Source organism: Lynx rufus, unplaced genomic scaffold, assembly GCF_022079265.1.
Source record: "Lynx rufus isolate CCGP_SWC_20201006 ecotype Redwood Valley unplaced genomic scaffold, mLynRuf1.p SCAF_26, whole genome shotgun sequence".
NCBI lineage: Eukaryota > Metazoa > Chordata > Mammalia > Carnivora > Felidae > Lynx > Lynx rufus.
In genome coordinates this window covers 11,576,071-11,596,303 of record NW_025814841.1, presented here as the reverse complement: position 1 = coordinate 11,596,303, position 20,233 = coordinate 11,576,071, and the positions used below count along the sequence as shown (strand labels likewise).

Below are 20,233 nucleotides of genomic sequence, written 5' to 3'. Positions count from 1 at the left end.
CAATCTTGAAAATGCTCGCTGGATAAAGGTGACAGTATTTCTGTAAGTTTGCTTGGGAACATGTCAATCTTTACTGGCAAGGTACTCTCTCCCTGAACCTTTCCAAGCCCTCAACCCATCTGCCATTCAAACAGAGCCTTTCAGACCCCTTGAACTCCACACAACAAAAAAGTATTGTTTGGGTATGAAGCCTTTCTTCTGTAAGACAGAAAATTCATACTTGAGATCTGCCAGGTTTTTGAGGTTAAGTGCCATTTGATGCAACCCAGCTAAGACCACTTGGAAGAAAATAAGAGTTTTATTTTAAGATATACTATTCTTGTTGAATTTGATACACCAAATAACTCAGTGTATAAAGTGCCAGAGTTATATTCTAAGACACTTAGCAGAAATGCTAGTCTTTTCTTTCTGGTCACCAGCAGAGTACTGATGTGTGTGTGTGTGTGTGTGTGTGTGTGTGTGTGTGTGTGTATTTAATGTTTATTTATTTTTGAGAGACAGAGACAGAGAGTGGAGGGGTGGGGGCAGAGAGAGAAGGAGACACAGAATCTGAAGGAGGCTCCAGGCTCTGAGCTGTCAGCACAGAGCCCGACGTGGGGCTCGAACTCACAGACCATGAGATCATGACCTGAGCTGAAGTCGGCCGGCCACTTAACCGACTGAGCCACCCAGCCGCCCCAACCAGCAGAGTACTATAAATGCAACAGTTCTTCATTATATAATTGGGGCTGTGTTCTAATGAATTTTTTTGAAAATGTAAAATGAACACTTTTTTTTATACCATCCACTACCTTGTGCACTATAGACATGCCTTCATAAATCTCTAATATTACTCTGCATCTTCTAAAAAATTAGCTTCAAGTTGTAGTAGAAACAAATAAAATGCATGCCAAACAGACTGCCCATGGACAGAATAAAATACAGTTGGCCCCTGAGCAACTCAGGGGTTAGGGGCACCAGCCCCTGTGCAGTTCAAAATCTATGTACAACTTTGGACTCCCCAAAAACTTAACTGCGAACAGCCTACTGCTGACTGGGAAGCTTACCAATAACATTAACAGCCAATTAACACATATTTTGCATGTTATATGTATTACCTGCTGTGTGCTTACAATAAAGTAAGCCAGAGAAAAGAAAATGTAAGAAAACCATAAGGAACAGAAAATACATTTACAGTACTGTACTGTGTTCATAAAAAAAAAAAAAAGAAAAAGAAAAACAACTCTGTGTATAAGTACACCCATGCGGTTCAAACCCACATTGTACAAGGGTCAGCTGCACTTACAACGTACCTGGGGCTACTTGGGTTATGAAATTCATCAGCCCCACAGCTGGCCTCACTGACAGCAGGGCAGGAGTTATGCACAGCATAGACAGACATGCTGGGATGTTCGATGAGAAGGTTTTCCATAGGACTGGTTTCCACCTTGAGAGTGGTTAATCCACCTGCAGTAAAACATGGGGGAGGGGTGATAAACCAGCTCTCCTCCATCGGACAGGACTCAAATTGGAGGAAGCAGGAATCGCTTGTATCAGCCAAGCACTCAAGAGATGCAGGTAAACAGGAAAAGACTGAAGGGTGCTCAGTAGGTGACTCTTCACTGATGTCTTCTTCTTCATCTTCTGCTGCTGAGAAACCAGTGCAAGTGTCTACATCACAGTCCACATACATTGGTGAAGTCCCACGGGAGGACGGGCATCACAATGACAGCAGATTGAGAACACAGAAAAAGAAGAGATGATACTGTTAGCTGATGTTCACATTTCTCCTTTCATTTAGGTCAGACACAAAAGCATTTACATTCACTCAATGATTATGAAAGAACTTCTGAGCACCTAGTGTGTGTGTATGTGTGGTGTATCACTGCGTCAGATGTATTACAGTGGCTTTGCAGGAGACGATTTTTCTATCCTGCTAAAGTAAACATGATGAGCAATGTGGGTTACAAGGATTTCCTATTAAAGTGCATCTGATCTGAGCAGGGTATGAGAGTTGCAAAACTGGAAGATCTGACGTCAATCAATTTCACTGACTGATTATCTGGCACAGGATGTTTCCTGCAATTATTTTAGACAAATTCTTGCTTATTTACTTTAAAGGCTTAAAAACCTTCAGAGTTACTGGTTTACTTCTGCAAAAACTAAGATGCAAGAGTTTCCATTTTTGCTGTGATGATTAACCGCTGAGAATACCTTACCTATGAAGTCAACAAGAATCCATTCATCATCTTCTTTCTCACTAAATTCTGGTTCTTGATTGGAAGAAGTATTGACTTCACCCACAAACATTTTATTCAGTCTCTGGAACATCGTTAAGGCAAGATTGAGACTTTGGCGGGATGTCTTTATAGCTGAGATTTCAAAACACTGTCTTCAGTCAGCCTGATGGCACGACAGGAGATTAAAGTGCACGGGGTGCTTATTCAACTTAGGTGGGAAGCAAGAAGAATCATTATCCCTAAAATAAAATAGGAAAAGAAGGTTATTTCAAATCAGTATATATTTATATAATATGTGTGTGTGGTTTTCAAAGCATGTGCCCACACACACACGTGCACACCCCTCTAGAAGAAAGCTCATGCCTTAGTCTACAATTACAGCCGTTCCCTTCCGGCAGGCATCAAACACAAGAAATGCAGTACCTTTCATCTATAAACCATTATGAATTGAGTTCTCAATGCAACCTGTGAACATCTTACATGTGAAATGAAAGGCTCTTTTCCACATCTGTGCTTTTATAAGGGATCAATCTGAATTATGTATTTCAAGGTGACATACTCCTTTCCTGTAAGAAGAGAAAAACTAGATACTAACGGTCTTGCTATATGATATTCAACTGCCCCGAAGCTGCCAGAGGAAGGCTGCAGCAGGACCAGATGTCTGCCATGTTTCCCTGGCTCATTTTCTCTTCTGTTCTGTTCTTCTACAGGGCTGCAAGCAGACCCAATTCCCTTTAAAATCAGTAGGTACAGCATGATTTGGCCTTCAAAACAATGTCTACAGCTGGCACAGGGAAATTTATACCGTAGAAAACTGAGGACGACAGCAACTAGAACTGGAAACCATTCACTGCGTGGTGGCAAGCAGGAAGGTGTTGTAGTCGGTGTGCCTGGGTTCAAATGCCGTCTCTGCTGCTTACGCTCTGCGCGAGTTAGGAAGTTACACTACTTCAGCTGGCAATAGTTCTACCTCATGGAGTTCTGTGAGTTCTAAATGAGGAACTCCAGGCTTGTCTGATCTTATTCCAGAAATCCAGATTTATATATCCATTTCTCCCTGGTTACTTGATAGGCATATCAATCCTAACACGTACCAAAGAGAACTTTTAATTATTTCCCCACACACTTACACTGTCCTTCTTTCTCTTCTCAGCAAGGAGAAGCAGCAGCACCCAGCGGTTACCCTTGACTCCTTCCACTCCCTACCCAACCCCTCAACCAAATTCTCACCAAGTCCTGTTGACTCTAGCTGAGCACGTGCCTCAAATCTGCCCACTTCTTGCCACCACTTTTATCCTAGTTGAAACCAATCTGGTGTCCCTTTGGACTTTGCCAATCACCACCTCCTAGATGGTCTCCCTGACCCCACTCTTGTGAAATGAGATAATGCAGGCAACCTACTTAGCAAGGCACTTGGCACAAATTCTCAGTGTCAACTATTATTCTACAAATATTTACTGAGTACGTATCATGCATCAAGTAGAGTGAGTGCTAAGCACAGGGGAAGACAGGTAATGTGATGAATGCCATGGAAAAAGTACTGAGTGTTCCTCAGATCTACACAGGTAGACGTCAGGAAGGATTCCTGCAGTAAATTACTTTGATCTGGAGTGGTTGAGAAGATCAAGAATGGAGGAAGGGGGAGAAGGAACACCGGAAACCTGCAGATGAGTGAGAATGTGGCACCTTCTGTATGGCTGAAGATCCAGATGTACAGGTGTTGAGAGTGCGCTAGGGGTGCTAAGCAGGAAACAGATCCTGTAGGATCATGTAAGCCAGAAATGAAAAGTCAAGGATGACCCAGGTTTATGGCTTGGCCAAGTGGGGAGATGGCGGGACCATTTAGTGGAAGAGGCATACTGCAGAAGGTGTAGGCTGGGCATCTTGGACGTGCTGAATTTGGGAATCTGCAAGTCATGAACCTGGAGATGTCTAGTAGACTGCTGGATATAGGGCTCTGGAGTTCAAGGGCATGGTCTCAGCTGGGGGCACTGATTTGGGAGTTGTCAACAAAAGGGAGTGACAGAAACCAAGAGGAGATGAGACCATCCAGGGATAGTGAAAAGCATCTTCCTAAATGATACTCTTTCTCACCAGCATCAGCCTTGAATCTAACTTCAGACTCTTGACATTTCACTTTCTTTTATTTATGTATTTATTTTGAGAGAGAGAGAGAGACAGAAGGCGAGCACACACACAAGCATGTGTATGCACACGAGTGGGGGAGGGGCAGAGAGCAAGGAGACAGAATCTTAAGCAGGCTCCACTCTCAGTACACAGCCTGATGCGGGGCTTGATATCACGACTCTGAAATCATGACCTGAGCCAAAATCAAGAGCTGGATGCTCAAGCAAAGGAGCCACCCAGGCGCCACGACCCTTCACTTTCAAACAATCATCATTTTTAGCAGTACATGTAGTTACAATCCGTATTTGATGAGATTCTTGGTTGAATTCTTTATGTGCAAATGGGAGTGCTACAACTGTTTGGCATGCTACTACGAATGTGTAATACTACGAGTGTGTGTTCAAATAAATGACATCTGAGCACTGTTGTGGTCACAATCCAGCATCATCAGCCATTAATTATTAAAAGAGAGTCAACAGGAAATGTTACTTGCATAACCAGTCTTCCTGAAAGCCTTCTGGAAAGCAGCAGGGCCAAACCATGAAGGCTGGAGCTCTAGTACAGAATTCAAATTCAGCTTTATGTTCCATGTAAAAGAAATTAGGAGAAAAGTGGGCTTGTGTAGTTTGCTGGACCTACTGTAGTGTAGGTGATGAGCTACCACAAGTTCTGACGTATGTAAAGGTTTTGAGCACGTTAAGCGAGGAGGGAAAAAAAGATACTTAAAAAATCCCCCCTTATCTTAAATTACAAAGGCATACATTGGTCCCAAGTACAATTCTGTGTCTATTGAAATAGTTGAGAGAATAATCCCAATTCTCCAGAGTGTAGGGCTGACTGCAGGCCCTGCATCAGCTAGGAAGGTAGAGCTGCTGGGCAGGAAGCAGAGCAGAAAACCCTTGCTCATCCTGAATGAGCACCTTGTCCCCCAAGAGCGATGCCACACCAGGGTAACTTAACAGGGCCCCGGCCAGTTAGGTGGCAGCGAGAAGGCAGAGAACAATGCTGGGGCCACTGTGGTCGGGCAGCTAGCTGCAGGTTCCTGACTGCAAATTGCGCTCCTCTAGCTCCAGCTCCAAACCCATGTGATGGAAGCCAGCTTACGCCTGGAACATATACAATTCTGCCACAGGAAAGGTGTCTCTGGAGGAACTTTCCACAGGGCAGCACAAGTCAATCTTCTTTTGGTTTCCTGAAGTAGTGGCTGCCTTAAGATATCCCCTATTTCCTGCAAGAGCAACCATCCGTGGGTGGGCAGAGTATTCAGGAGCCCAGCCAGGCAAGGGAAGAGCTCATTCTCATCTGTCCTGAGTCAGAGCTGGTATTTACATGACACACCTTTTGAAGCCTGAGGGCAGGACACAGAGTCGTCTTAGGGAAGGAGTGCTGGCCTGGGCCCCAGCAGTAGGGGGTTCTGGCTTTCCCCCTACCACAGGTGGCTCAGACTAAACAATTTAGCCCTCCTGAGCCTCAGTCTTACCACTGGAAAAATGGATCACATCTTTACTCTCTCCACAGACCTCTAGCACAATGAAGAAATGGGGTTGGGCTAACTATGCAAAGTTCCTTTACCCTGCTTTCTGTAGGTGTCACAAAGGACAAGGAGCTGTTGGGAGAGACCCCAACATGCTAGAACGGTTCATGAGGTGGCTGCAAGGCACCCTGGGTGGATGAACACTTGAAATATGACTTGTATGACCAAAAAACTGAATTTCAAATTTTATTTAATTTTAACCCATTTAAAATTCAAATTTGGAAGTTGACAATTGAGCTATTTTTGGAAAAATTTCAAGCATGTTCAGAACAATTGATTAAGCATGTCCAATGAAATTTTTATATGTGAATTAAGATGTGATATAGGTTAAAATATATACCAGAGTATATTTAAATTTTTTTTAAATCTTTATTTATTTTTGAGAGAGAGACAGAGTGTGAGCAGGGGAGGAGCAGAGAGAGAGGGAGGCACAGAATCAGAAGCAGGCTCCAGGCCCTGAGCTGTCAGCACAGAGCCCGATGTGGGGCTCAAACTCACGAACCGTGAGATCATGACCTGAGCCAAAGTTGGACGCTCAACCGACTGAGCCACCCAGGCGCCCCTACCAGAGTATATTTTAAAGACTTACTACCCCCTCAAAAAGAACGTAAGATAGCTCAATAATTTAAACAGGGTGCCTAGGTGGCTCAGCTGGTTAAGCAGCCAACTCTTGTTTTTTGGCTCAGGTTCTCACAGTTTGTGAGTTGAAGCCCCACATAGGCTCTGCACAGATAGCATGGAGCCTGCTTGGGATTCTCTCTTTCCCCCCTCTCTCTGCCCCTCCCCCTCCCTCTACTCTCAAAATAAAGAAATATTTTAAAAAATTTAAACATACATGTAATTCACATTACATATTATACTGGACAATGCAGTTCTAGAAAAATCTCTCCAGAATCTTGAGAGCCTATCCTGCTGACGACCCAGGGACCGTCCCTCTCCAGTCACTGCTATTCTTCACCTTGGCTCCTGCCCAGGAATGGAGGCTCTTGATGGGCCTGGTTCTATGTGAAGCCGTAAGTCAAAGCAGAACTTCAGACTTCAGTCCTCACTACATGTCACAGACTTTTAAAAAAATTTTAAGTTTTTAAAAGGTAAACCCCCAACATGGGGCTCAAACTCATCCTGAGATCCAGTTGGATGCTCTACTGGACTGAGCCAGCCAGTCACCCCTGTTGTGGACTTGTTGATATTTACAACTCTAGGGCAATGGATAAAACTAAAATGAAAATTCCATTAAAAGAAGGTGTCCTAAGAGGACAAATTTACAGATAAAATTCTGGAATTCAGCAAAGAGGGAGGGGCAAAGAAGACTGGTAAGGTAGTACTGCTGTTTGAGGCATGTGCAAGCTTTCCACCCGATAACTACCCAACGTCAGCCAACCTGCCAGGGCAGTTTCATCCCAGTGGAGAAAAGAAACAAAGTATCTGGGGACCAGCACGTTAAGAAGGCAGCTTTGTCCCTGTCACACACACACGTCTTTTTCCTTATAAAATTAACTACATTATAGGAAGTTTGGAAAATAAATAAGGAAAACAATTATTCCACTGCCTTGTTACAATCACTGTTGGTGTATTATGCATTTCCTTCTAGCTTCTTCTACACATAAGGTTTCTTTTTACCATAAAGTCTAGTGAAGACACAATGCTGTTTCCTGCTTTGTTACTTAACATTTTATCATTGTTTTTCATATTATTACATGAGTTAGAAATGCTCAGTGGGCAGAAAGGTGGTTTAATACCTTTAAGTTTAATACTTAAGAGGAAAAGCATTCTAGTTCGAGAACTCAGAAAAGGCGTTGCTAGTCTAGAAGAGCTTGTTAGTACAATTTATCTTATTTTTGAGACAGGCAAACAACCAACAGGCAGTGTGGCTCTGGAGTTACCCTGCTGTGTATGAAATCTTGGCTACGCTACTTGCAACTTGTATGAAGTTAAGATATTTAGTAACCTTTTGGTGCCTCAGTTTTTTCATCCCTAAAATGGAGAAGATAGTGCCAATGTGAGGATTAAGTGTGTATCCCTTAGAATAGAGCCTGCCACATAGCAGGCAGCCAGTAAGTATTAACTCAGAATATGAAATATAACTTGGAATATTTAACTCAATTCCATGCCAGCTGTGTGACTGTAAGCCATTTAGCATCTTTGGGTCAGAATGCCTTTATCTACAAAATGTTTATATAATAATTACAGCTACAATCTACTGAATACTTGTGATATATAACAGTGAGTTGAGGTACTTATTTGTCACATTTTACTAATAAGGAAACTAGGCTCAGAAATTAAGTAACTTGCTTAAGAGTGATAGAGCTGGTCAGGTGTGGAGCCAGCAATAGAGCATAAGTCTGTGTGGTTCCAAGTGTCTTGCTTTTCCCTGCACATCATTTTGCTCAGGCTCCTTCCAGCCTCAACTCCGGCTCTATGAATTTCAGAGAACAGTGCTTTTCAGTTGGTTTTGGCTGCCAGTAGGCGGCTCCAAAAACAACATTTTTAAATTAAAAAAAAAAAAAAAACAACCCACAACTTTGATGATCTAACTTCGAACTATGTGTACAGTTGTGGCTTCTTGACAGTTTCGAAATATCAGGTGGCTGAACTAACACGTCTTCACTGAAAAGCAGCCTCAAAATGATTTTTCTCTTTATATCCCACCCTCCCTATTTTAGAAAAATAAATACGCTCATTCAATTTAAAATTGATTTTAAACTGCAGAAAAACCAAGCCAAGAAAGCTGCCCTTGCTTGCTCCACTCCTACTCCGCCTATTCAACTAGTCATAGGGAGCTTTTCCTCTCAGGGACCCACCGCTGTCGGCCCTGAAGGCTGAATGCCAGTGGACAAAGACGGCAATAAGCGGTAACTCCTAGCCCGTTAACCTCAAATTTTGAAAGTAGGACCATTCCCAAGAGAAACAGGAGGGAACAATTGAGTGAGCAAGCAAGCATTCACAGAAAAGAACAAAAGAAGGGATGAAAAAACAAAAGAGACCTTGGTCATATAAATTAATGAGGTCTTGGTTCCAGATAGGGGCTCTTAAAAATTATGCTGCACATTCAGAATTATAGTGGCTGTGACTTAAAAATCAAAAGCTTCCCAGGGATTTTCACATCTGCAATGAAAAATGTATTTCAATTACCAAGCAAATGATTTCAGGATCTGGGGGTACCTCATTATTACGACTGTTCAATGACCCTATGGGTCACTTTCTCCTCCCCTTTTCGGAAACTACTCTGCATTCAGAAAAGGCTCTTTTAGCAACAAATGCCCAAGTTCTTGGAAGTTACAGATGGAAAGGGGCTCTTCCTTAACCCACTCTAATTTGGAATTGGCACAGAAGATGACGAAAGAGGTAATTGCGAAATACAATACAAAATGAGGAATGCCCACATATAAATTCATCTGCAACTTTGAAAGAGAAAACACCGTTTCCTTTTAATTGGCTGTGTGGCCTCGAGTAAAATAACTTAATCTCTCTGGGCCTCGGGTTTCCTACCCACAAGATAATAAAGCCTACTTCAGAGGGTCTCTGCGAGGAGCAACGGAGATAATGCACGTAAAGCCCTCGATGTCGTATCTGGCACAGAGTAAGGTCCCAATCGGCGTCAGCGACCAAAACGATTAGGATTTTACTCTTGACGGGCAAGTACAGTGTCCTTTCCACAGGTGCAATCTCATATAGTGATGTGTAAGATCAGGCAGGGTCAGGGGACATGCGGCGGACAGGCGGACACCTGGGACACTTAGGCGCTGGTCGCCGGGCAAGAAAGGGGGGTTCCCCGGCGCCGCAGGACCCTTGGTGCTACCGGGAGCGAGCCGGTGCCGCGAGGGCTGGCGGAGGAGGCGAGGAGCGCAGGGCCGCCGGGCCGGCGGAGCGGGGCGCCGAGGTCGCTCCTCCCGCAGCCCCCGACGCCAGTCCAACTGCCGAGTGCTGGAGCAGGAGGAGGAGGAGGAGGAGGAGGAGGAGGAGGAGGAGGAGGAGGAGGAGGAGGAGTAAGGGGAGGAGGAGGTCCCGCCGCGGCCAAGAAAACAGGCCAAGCTCGCGGGAGGAGACAGAAACCGAACACCCACCCGCCGCCCAGCGCCGGGCTCGTCCGCCTCCGCCCGCACCCGGGGCCTCGGGCCGGCCGCCGCCAGGGGAGGAGGCGGGAGGCGCGGAGGGTGCCCGGCCCGAGGCCCGCGGGACGGCGGGAGAGAGCGGCCCGGGGCGCCGGCCCCGCCCGCACTTACGTGGGCCCCACCGGCAGCGGGGACCGGCGGCGAGGGAAGCGGGCGCGCCGCTCGGAGGGGACCGGCGCGCACGGGCGCGGGGCTCTGCTGAGGTAGCTGCGGCTCCCCGGCCGGCGGGCGCAGAGCGCGGGGCGCGGGGCAGGTCCGGCGGTCGTGGTGCTGAGCGGCTGGCCGCCGGCCGCCCGTCTCGCTCCTTTTGTTGTTGTGCAGCGCTCGGAACAGCTGATCGGCCGCTGCGCCCGCCCGTCGGGCCCGCCCGCCCGGCCGCCCCGCCCCGGGGCCGCGCCAGGCCCGATCCCACCAATCGGCGGCGCGGGGGGCCCGGGGCCGCCCTGCGAGAGGTTGTCACTAACGCACGTGACCTGGCGCCGAGCCGGGCGACGCTCTCAAGTTAGAAACAAGCCCGGGCAACAAAAGCCGAGGGGCGAGACGAGGGGCGAGAGGAAGGGAGGGCGAGAAGGGTGTGAGGGGGTGGGTGCCGGCCCTGGGGCCACTGGGAGGGGAGGGGAGGCCAGGCGGGCCTGGGGGCGAACAGAAATGGGAACCCGCGGGAGTGTGAGGAGAACGGGAAAGGTGAGAGGAAGAGCCCGACCCCAGTGGCCCGTCTGCCCCAGTAAGGGGGCAGGGGCCAAGGGGTTGGGGCACTGAGGGACACAGCAGTTTTTGCTGTGAGCAGAAAAAAAAAGAAAAAAAAAAGGCGTTGAGAGTGATGGAGGCCAGAGACCCCAAGAGGCCTGTTCAGGCCAATATAGGGGTAAAGCCTTAGACATGGGTCTGTAAAGGCAGCTCCAGGCCCGCTTCTTGGCCTTCTTGGGAAGGAAAGTCTGGCTCTAGGTACAGGGGATGCTGGCCCCCTTAGCCTCCTTTTTGAGCCAGGCCCCAGCACCCTGTGGTGACTGACACTGGGAGCTGACCGAACTTGCCTGCAGGCTCAGGATTCAACCTGCAGGCAGGCAGAGCAGAAGAGGCCATGAGACCAAACCTGAAGGCAGTGAGGTCAGTGATCTGGCCGGGCTTCTGCTCCAGCAGACTTGAAGAACCCTGGAGGGAGGAGAGGGTGGAGAGCTGCTTCTTCCCTAGGCTCTGCATCCACGCTCGCCAGTGACCCACGGAAGCTCTGACCTCTTACTGTTGTCATACCTGCATACCGTTGGCATTCACATGGGGCCTACCTGCTCACCGGTTATTTATAGTGAGAAGAGAATGAAAGGGTGAGCTGACAGATGCTTTCCAAATCAAAGTTCTGTATGCAGATGGATGGATTAACTGTGTCTGGCAGAGACAAGGGAGTCATGTTGATGCATCTCTTCTCTCCTGGTTCCTGTTTGGACTGAGATGCAATTCTCTGACCCAGGGCGAAATTTATAGCAACTGCTCACAGGTATAATCATACAGTGTCTGAAGGGCTCTCACCATTCTGACTCTCACAAGAATCCTGGTTTTAAAGGATGTAACTCAAAGTTCAGGGGATTTTCTGATACCCAGAAGTAATAACAAAAATAAGGTGGCCATTTGAACTTTCCTCAGGAGGTAGACTGAGGCTGTAACTTGGATTGGACAATCTCATGGAATTGAGTATGCTTTAGATTTTAGGTTTTGGCAAATCAGGCTCACCCCAATATTTTCTAATATCATTGCTATCTTTGGAGCTCCATAAACTCTTGCTCCTTCTTAGGAATCCATGAAGAGACCATCTCCCCATTCAGAATAAAGGCACGATAATTCTAAAGGTCTAATTCGTAATTTGAGACCTACCTTTTCCAATCTGATAAGGTTTATCACTGTTAAAGGCAAAATGTGAAAGCATACAATACTTTGTTATGATGGTGAAAACAATGTGAGGTAGATGATGCTTCCAAAGAGGGTCACAACAATATTTCTTGCATCATGAAGTAGAGACTGTTTTTCTTCCCCTTGAATCTGGGCTGGACCTGTGACTGCCTTGACCAATAGAATGTGGCAGACATAATGTTTCTAACATGTCTAAGACCAGACACTAAGCAAACCTGACAACCTCTGCTTTGCATTCTGGGGAAAGCCTGCTACCGCATAAGAAGAGAACACCATGCTGCGAGGAAACCCAAGCTAGTTATGTGGAGAGGCCACATGGAAAGAGAGACATGCCTGGCCAGCCCCTAGATTATTTAGCTCATGGTACCTGAGATCCCAGACATAGGGGTGAAAAAGCCCTCTAGGAAGTTCCAACTCCAGCAGACGCCACAGGGAACAACGATGAGCCATCCTCACTGAGCCCTGTCAAACTGCAGAATCACAAACAAATAAATGACTGTTGTTTTAAGGCACTAAATGTTGGCATGGTTTTACAAGCAGCAACAGATAACCAAAACGCAAAGCTAAACAATAGGAAGGCCCCTGGCAGACAGATCAACCTTCTCTAAACTCCACAAAGTAGAATTTGGGGGATAAAAAAACCTTCTTATCTCAGGGGTCATTTGCTTTCTGTTTACCCTCTCACTGATTTGTAACCTCCCCACCCGGTGCTTGTTTATCCCAGTAGCGTACCAAGGGGGTGAGAGAGGGGGTGTGGGAGAAGTCTGCCCCTATGAGGGAGAAGTATTCTATCCCTGTACATTGTTTGGAACTGTTGGAGCATGAAAATAATAAAAAGCAAACTGACTTTTACTTAGTTTTATTATTGTTTGAAAATTTTCTACAGACAAGCACACACACAGAAATTTTCTGCTTACTGTCTGCACCGGGAGTGGATTGCTCCCACTGACTCCCTCCTCGGGTATGCCACTGTTTTACATAGATGCATGCGGTCAGACTCAGGAGTAATGTCATCTCCACAACATAGAGCTGTCTGAATACAACCAAACTGTCAAATCACACAGCTGCACACCAGCTTCTCGTCTGTCTGCTGACAAAGACCCAGCCAGGTTCCCTGCCTGGGCAGACCCAGTGAATCCAACCATCCTTTAATAGGCGGGATAATTCTCAGCAGGTTGCTATAGTACCCACGTCCAGGCTGACTCCCTGCTGTGGGGGTGACCCTTTCCCCATCTGTCAGAGTCCTCCTGTCTGTTTTCCATGGAGCTCAATACACTCCCTTATCTACCCCAACAAAAGGGATTCAACCTCAAGTTTTGTTGTGAAGGACCACGGGGCAGGGCCACATTTATGCCAACATCCAGAAACAATACAGTTAATGCCCCTGCCTCCTGCTTACAAAGGCAGGCTGTGGCCATTGCCCTGCCAGTTGCTTCAAGGCTGCTAAAGAATGTTGCTTCCTATCAAGCCACAGATGGAGAACCCCACTGGGTGGCTACTCAGGGCAAGCTCAGAACAATAAAGCAACAAGTCGCCCAGTCTATACTGAGGAGGGTCTGAAAGTGAAGTCCGCTCAGGCAATTTACAATTGGTCCATCAGCAAATGCAGCCTGTTGGGCTTGTATCGTCCATCCAGCATGCTGTCAAGTGTCTGGGAAAGACAGAGGGTTTTTGTTTAATTGCATTTTAGAAGAGCAATCACTTGGAATTCCAGTGAAATCTGTTCTAAGAGAAGAAAAGAAAGGGTCTCTCATGGTCTCCAGAAAGCCTGAAACAGAAGGAAGCCAGAGGTTTGGTGCTCTACTTTCTGAAATAAAAAACAGAAAACAAATCTAACTGGGATGCCCTTACCATCTCAGGAAGAAGTCAGAAATGATACCAGGGCCATAGGTGTTAACAGCTTTCCAAACCCCTGGAACCTTATAACTCTTGCATATTCATTTTTTTTTTAACCCTATATCCTACCTATGTTCACATGGTGATTAGAAACAAAATCCTCAAAATGAAAAGAGCCTGTGTTCTGGCTGAGGCACCAGAAAGGAGAAGGGAGGTGGGCCTAGCCCATTCAGCAGCCAGTATTTGGGGAGAAGAGCCCTTGGGGCTGTGGTGGCATAGGCTGGATTATGAGTGATCGATGACAGTCTCCCAGACACGCAGTGCTCTCTCCAGTTCCTCTAAAGTCCTGAATTTGAAGGCTTCTTAGTTTTTTTTTTTTTTTTAATTTTTTTTTTCAACGTTTATTTATTTTTGGGACAGAGAGAGACAGAGCATGAACGGGGGAGGGGCAGAGAGAGAGGGAGACACAGAATCGGAAACAGGCTCCAGGCTCTGAGCCATCAGCCCAGAGCCCGATGCGGGGCTCGAACTCACGGACCGCGAGATCGTGACCTGGCTGAAGTCGGACGCTTAACCGACTGCGCCACCCAGGAGCCCCATGAAGGCTTCTTAGTTTTTAGGTGAATGCACAAATAAGTACTCAATTATTTTAAACTGTATTAAAACTTAGCTGCAGAGCAGAAAGGGAATCATCCTTATGATGATTATCCTTAATCATATCCTTAATACATATGGCCTGGATACATGATACAGAATGTCCCTGTATACACCATCCCAGCCCTAGGGAGCCGCAAAGCCCTAGGGACCAGTTACGTGGGGGTAGACCCAACTGGGTGAAAGGGCAGTTGCAGTGGCTACCTGTGTGAGTGCAGGTCAGGTCTTCTACAACTCCTGCTGCCAAAGCTAACTCTTCACTCACATGCCTACTTCTGGGTCACTGCCCAACTGTTGCCATGTGCCAGAGGCAGCCCCGGGTGGGGTCTGTAGCCATGAATTGCTCTATTATGGGGACACCTTGAGTAGAATGTGTCTTTCTGCTCTTCTTAAAAGGATGATGCAGATAATATGATTGGTACTTACATAAGCTATACACCACTTACATAGTCTTCCTATTTAAGGAAACTTGTTTTTGGGTTATTCTTTTTGCTGGAATTAACTACCTTAAATATCTACTACATTTTGCAAGATTAATTTATGTTCTTAAATGTCCAGATTGTTCATGGCTTTGGCAAAAGACCTAAGCATGTTGCTAATCTGAGGCAGGAGGGTTTTTGGTTTCTGTTCTTTTGGGGCCTCTTCTGCTTTAGTCCTCTTTGGTAGGAGTAGCCATTTCTTTCCCTTTGTAGCTCAGGAAGAGGGAACACATAAATATATAGACCTGTAGTGGTTAAGCCCCATCCACCCATTCATTCAGGTCTATTGTATTCACAGAATCCATTCATTCCTCCAATAATTATTTAACGAGCACCTAGTTTATGCCAGGCACCAGAGACTCAGTAGTGAACAAAACAAAGTCTCAGCCATCAAGAAGTTTCCACCTAGTGGAAGAGAAACAATAAGCAAGTAAATATATAATGTAATGAGTGCTGCAAAGAAAAACAAAGCTGGGTAAAGGGTTAGAGAGGCTGGTGGGGACATAGGATGGTCAGGCAGGCTTCTTTGATGAGGTAGCACTTGAGCAGCCAGAACAGGAGGGCAGACATGAGGGGAAAGAGTAGCCTAGGCAGCCAGAAGAGCCACTGCAAAGGCTGGAGGCAGAAGAGTTTTTGTGCTCGAGGAACAGCACTGTTCTTGAACGAAACAGTGTCAACTGAGAATTGGGCGTGATCTGGTATCTGTTGGTTACCTGAGCAGACCCACAGATCTATGAGAACTTTAAATTCCTTTGCAGTCTTTTGGGTTTCTGCAACACTTCCAGAAAGGCACATAGGTCCCTAGGAAGTAACTTTTCATGTTTACCATAGCATGGAACTAAATTTCAGAGCCCGGAGAACAGGAGTCATGGAATGGGCCTCCGGTAATCAATTACATCGCATGCTGGGAAGGCAAAACCACTTTGGAGCATGTGGTAAGCAAGAGGAGGAGACTGGGGGGTTCCTGCTCCGTATGGGGACATTACTTACCTTCTGAGTCCCTCAGTGTCCTCAACTGGAAGAGCAGGAAAAAAATACCAACTTGGAGAGACAATGAAATCAGTAAAGTGTCTGGGACATTAGGTGTTCGATAAATATTTGTTTTCACCAGCACACAGACCTTTTTCTAAGGACTTTATTGTAAGGGTTTTGTTTCTAATCACCTTGTGGAAATAGGATTTTTTTTTTTTTAAAGGAAAAATCTAAAGCTCAACAGCTTTAATAGCTTCTCAGAACTTGAGCCTAAAAAAACCCAACAAGGTTAAGGACAAAATGCTCTCATCTTCTTTAATAAGTCTATACAAGCAAGCCACAGAGGTCTAGACCCATGTTTGAATTTGTCCCTACTTAACCTGCATTTTGTATTATCTGAACGTTTAAAGCCACAGTTTGGAAAATAAGCCCTTCCCCAACACACACCGATACCCCTGAGTTACTTTACCTGCTCAAACACAAGTGCAACTGAAACCAATCAAGCCTGGAGGCCATACCGTCCATAATTAAGAATAGCATTTAAAGTGAGAAGCAGCTGTTTCTCATGGTTAAGAGTGCTAGTTTTGGAATCAGACCTTAGTGCAAGCTCTATGACCTTGGATTTGACCTCTCTTAGCCTTAGTTTTTTCATTTGCAAGTGGAGATAAGATTGTCTCTACTAGGTGGTCCTGAGGATTAAATGAGATCATGCATATAAAGCATTTAATATAATGCTTGACACTATAGTATGAGGTTATTAAAATGTTATAAGGGTAACCTGAGAGTACTGAGTTCTACAACCTTTAGGAGAGTGATATGTGAGACAGTGGGTCGAGAAGGTGAATTTTGAGCCAAGCCCTGAATGATGTAAAGGAGTAAGTAAGCTCTGTGAGGCTCTATCCAGTGACTAGTAGTAGAGGCAGAAGGAACAGTAAGTGTGTGCATAGAGGGCCAGCAGTGTGGCTGGAGGGTGGTGAGGGAGGAGGGCAGTGGAAGATGAAGTCAGAAAGGTCATGAGGAAACGTGCAAGCAGGGATGAGAAGTTTGGATTTCATTCTAAATGTGATGGGCCATTAGAGTTTCAGACATGTTGAGTTTGAGATGCTCTTTGGAAATCTAGGGGGCAATTGCATATTCTTGTGGGCAATTGCATATTTGAGAACAGAGCTAAAGGCACAGGTAGGGGCTGGTAACATAAATGTGTGACTTACCAGCTTTTAAATAATATTTAAAGCCACAGAATTGGATGGAATGACCAGAGAGAGGATCTGAACAGAGAAGAAGGCTGAGGCCTGGGCCTAGGGCTCTGATATTTAGAAGAATGAAGGATAAGGAATATTAGCAGAGAAGACTGAGAAGTAGCAGCTGATTAGGTGAGAGAAAAATTAGAGTGAGGTAACGTGGAATCTAAGTGCCAAAAATGCCTTTAGAAAGGAAATTGGGACTGAGTGTGGAGAAGCCAAATATGATTAAGGACAGTCAAATGGTCTCTGGCTCCAGCAAGATGGTGGTCAGTGGTGCTAAGAGTATCAGTTTGCTACGGCTACCATAACACAGTGCTGCAGAAGCGTGACTTAAACACCAGGCATTTATTTTCTCACGGTTCTGGAAGCTGGAAGTCCAAGATCAAGGTGTTGAAGGATTGGTTTCTCCTGAGGCCTCTTTCCGTGACTTGCAGATGGCTGCCTTCTCCCTGTGTCCTTGCATGGACTTCCTTCTGTGTTGTCTGCGTCCTAGTTTCTTCTGGTAAAGATGGCAGTCAGATTGGGATTGGGCCCAATCAGACTGTCTTGGTTTAACCTAAACCTCTTTCAAGGCCTTGTCTACAAATATAATCACCTTCTGAGGTGCTGAGGGCTAGGGCTTCCACATATTAATTTTGGGGTTGTGGGGGGGGGGTCACACACAACTCAGCCTGTACACTAAGCAATTCTTTTTTTTTTTTAATTATTTTATATAATAGCGTGAGCAGGGTAGGGAGGCAGAGGGAGAGAGAGAGAATCTTTTTTTTAAAGTTTATTTGAGAGAGAGAGAAGGAGAGAGGGAGGGAGAGAGAGAGAGGGAGAGAGAGGGAGAGAAAGAATCCCAAGTAGGCTCCGTGCTGTGAGTGCAGAGCCTGACCTGGGGCTCAGTCTCACAAACCACTTCATGACCTGAGCCGAAATTAAGAGTGGGACACTTAAGGGACTGAGCCACCCAGGTGCCCTGAGAGAGAGAGAGAGAGAGAGAATCTTAATCAGGCTGCACTCTCACACGGAGCCTGATCCAGGGCTGGATCCCACCACTCTCGGGATCATGACCTGAGCCAAAATCAAGAGTCAGACAGTCAACCAACCGAGCCACCCAGGTGCCCCTAAGCAATTCTTTTTTAGGAATTTTGTTGTGAAGGAGAACAGAACAAAGGATTAAGGTGGAACTAAAGACATTCTCTCTAAATGGGGAGACAGGGAGGTTTTGTATTTATTTTGGATTTTTACTACGGGAGAAGTTCCAGTCGCTGGTATTGCTGGTGAAAATGGCACGATAGAGAATCTGAGACTGTGGCTGCAGGAGAGAGGGGGTTATTTCAGAAGCAAAGTTCTTGAATACCAGAGAAGGGATGGGATCAAAAGGTGTTAAATGACTTATCCAGGTCACTAACTTGTGAAGGGTAGGGCTTGCACTTGATCCCAAGGATCTTAACCCCAAAACACACTGTCCCACTGACTACATTTCAATACCTGTTCTTGGGAGCAGCAATAACCCGAACAATCACCTAGGAAGGAAGGAGAGTAACACAACAAAGGAAACGTGTTCGCATATGGAATTATAGCTGTCCTGGCCACCTATTACCACTTGCAGGGGTGAGGGAGGTTGTGAGGGGTTCACAGAAGGGGAAGGAGGAGAAACGGGTGAGGCTCTATTTGACTGATGAACGAAAACACCCTTAGGAAGTCCAGTCCCCAAAGTGGTTGGATATTTCTGATCTGTGCCCTGGAATTGGCCTATTTATCTGGACTAAGCTTGGCTTCAGGTCACCACCAGTTTCAGACAGTTACATCATCAGCTTTCCGTATGCAGATTGCTACCCTCTTTCACCAGAGCCAAGAAGCATGTGGCTTTGTGATTTTGCTTCTACAAACTCTCTTATCATAGCACTTGCATGCTGGAGCCCAGATGTTAAACAAATCAATCGGTAAATAAACCTTGGCCTCACATTTTGTACAGACAAATTTAACACACACACACACACACACACACACACACACACACACACACCACACAGTGTCTCTTAGTGGCTGCACAGCCTCCCAGTCACAGGATCTCTGCCTGTAAACACTTCATTCTCTTTTGCTACCTTCCCTCCTTCCTTCCTTCCCTCCTTCCTTCCCTCCTTCCTTCCTTCCTTCCTTCCTTCCTTCCTTCCTTCCTTCCTTCCCTCCTTCCTTCCTTCTTTCCTTTCCTTCCTTCCTTTCCTTTCTCTTCTTTCTTTCTTTCTTTCTTTCTTTCTTTCTTTCTTTCTTTCTTTCTTTCTTCTTTATTGAGCTACAACTCACCTGTTACAGAATCCACCCATTTGTAGTGTACAAGTCCTTGTCTTTCAGTGTATGTTTTTTGTTTTGTCAACACTTCATTCTTGACACTGTGGTTTTCACTTCAGCGGACAGGTCAATCTCCCGCTGTTGGGATGGCTCTGCTATTTCAGTCACAGCAATAACCCAACCTAAGGAGTTTATCTGAAGGCAAATGTCACTCTGTGACTTCCCTGGGGCCTAGTGAGCAGCTGATGAACCATCCCAATTCACCGATGAAATACAGTGTTGGTTGCATGGGTGACTGCTGTGGAATGAATAAACGTGGAACTGAATGAGCAGGTTTTCCTACAGTGAGGGACGGACAATCTACTTGGTGCTCAGACAATGGCATCTCAGTATTTTTAATCCAAATGGTAGAACACCAAATCCCTTACATTTGTCTCATATCTTCTTACCAACCCTTTCCCTTAAATACTCCATCTCATTATCCTCCAAAGTGTTTGTTTTGAAACCACGAATGTCCTCTTTCCTCTCATGGAAACCACCTGTAGCAGCAACAACTGGGGCTGATGCAAACATTTGTTTTTGATAACAGTGTATTTTGAACGTCTGTGGTTTCAATTTCTATTTTCGTCCTTTACTGTCGTAATTTTTTGATCTCTTCATACTTTGTACAGATAGTTTTGCTTTTCCCAGGCTTTTCTACTCTGCTGAATACATCAATTACATAAACTGAACTCAGAACTTCTAAATTTCCAAAATCAGTACCGTTGTCCCATGACTTACATTTTTCAGTATGTTTTCATCTGCAATATTTATTTTATTTTTTAAAGTTTTTTTTTTTTTTTTTTTTTTGAGAGAGAGAGAGAGGAGGGGCACGAGC

General features: G+C 45.6%; 1 protein-coding gene across 11 annotated transcripts in view; it reads right to left on the bottom strand.

Annotated features, from left to right (window-relative positions):
• TP53INP1 (tumor protein p53 inducible nuclear protein 1) overlaps positions 1–20,233 on the bottom strand; it is a 156,957-nt gene that overhangs the window by 7,880 nt on the left and 128,844 nt on the right. For 8 of the 11 annotated variants that reach the window (XM_047088821.1, XM_047088826.1, XM_047088830.1 and 5 more), the window contains 2 exons: positions 2,199–2,458; positions 1,293–1,650 (listed from right to left, as the gene is read on the bottom strand). In XM_047088821.1, coding sequence (XP_046944777.1) covers positions 1,293–1,650; positions 2,199–2,310 — 470 coding nt within the window. In that variant the 5' untranslated portion in view covers positions 2,311–2,458. Of the gene's footprint in view, positions 1–1,292; positions 1,651–2,198; positions 2,459–8,864; positions 9,667–10,103; positions 10,317–12,261; positions 12,281–20,233 lie in introns of those variants that run through there. The other 3 variants (XM_047088829.1, XM_047088825.1, XM_047088828.1) reach the window with 3 other exon arrangements.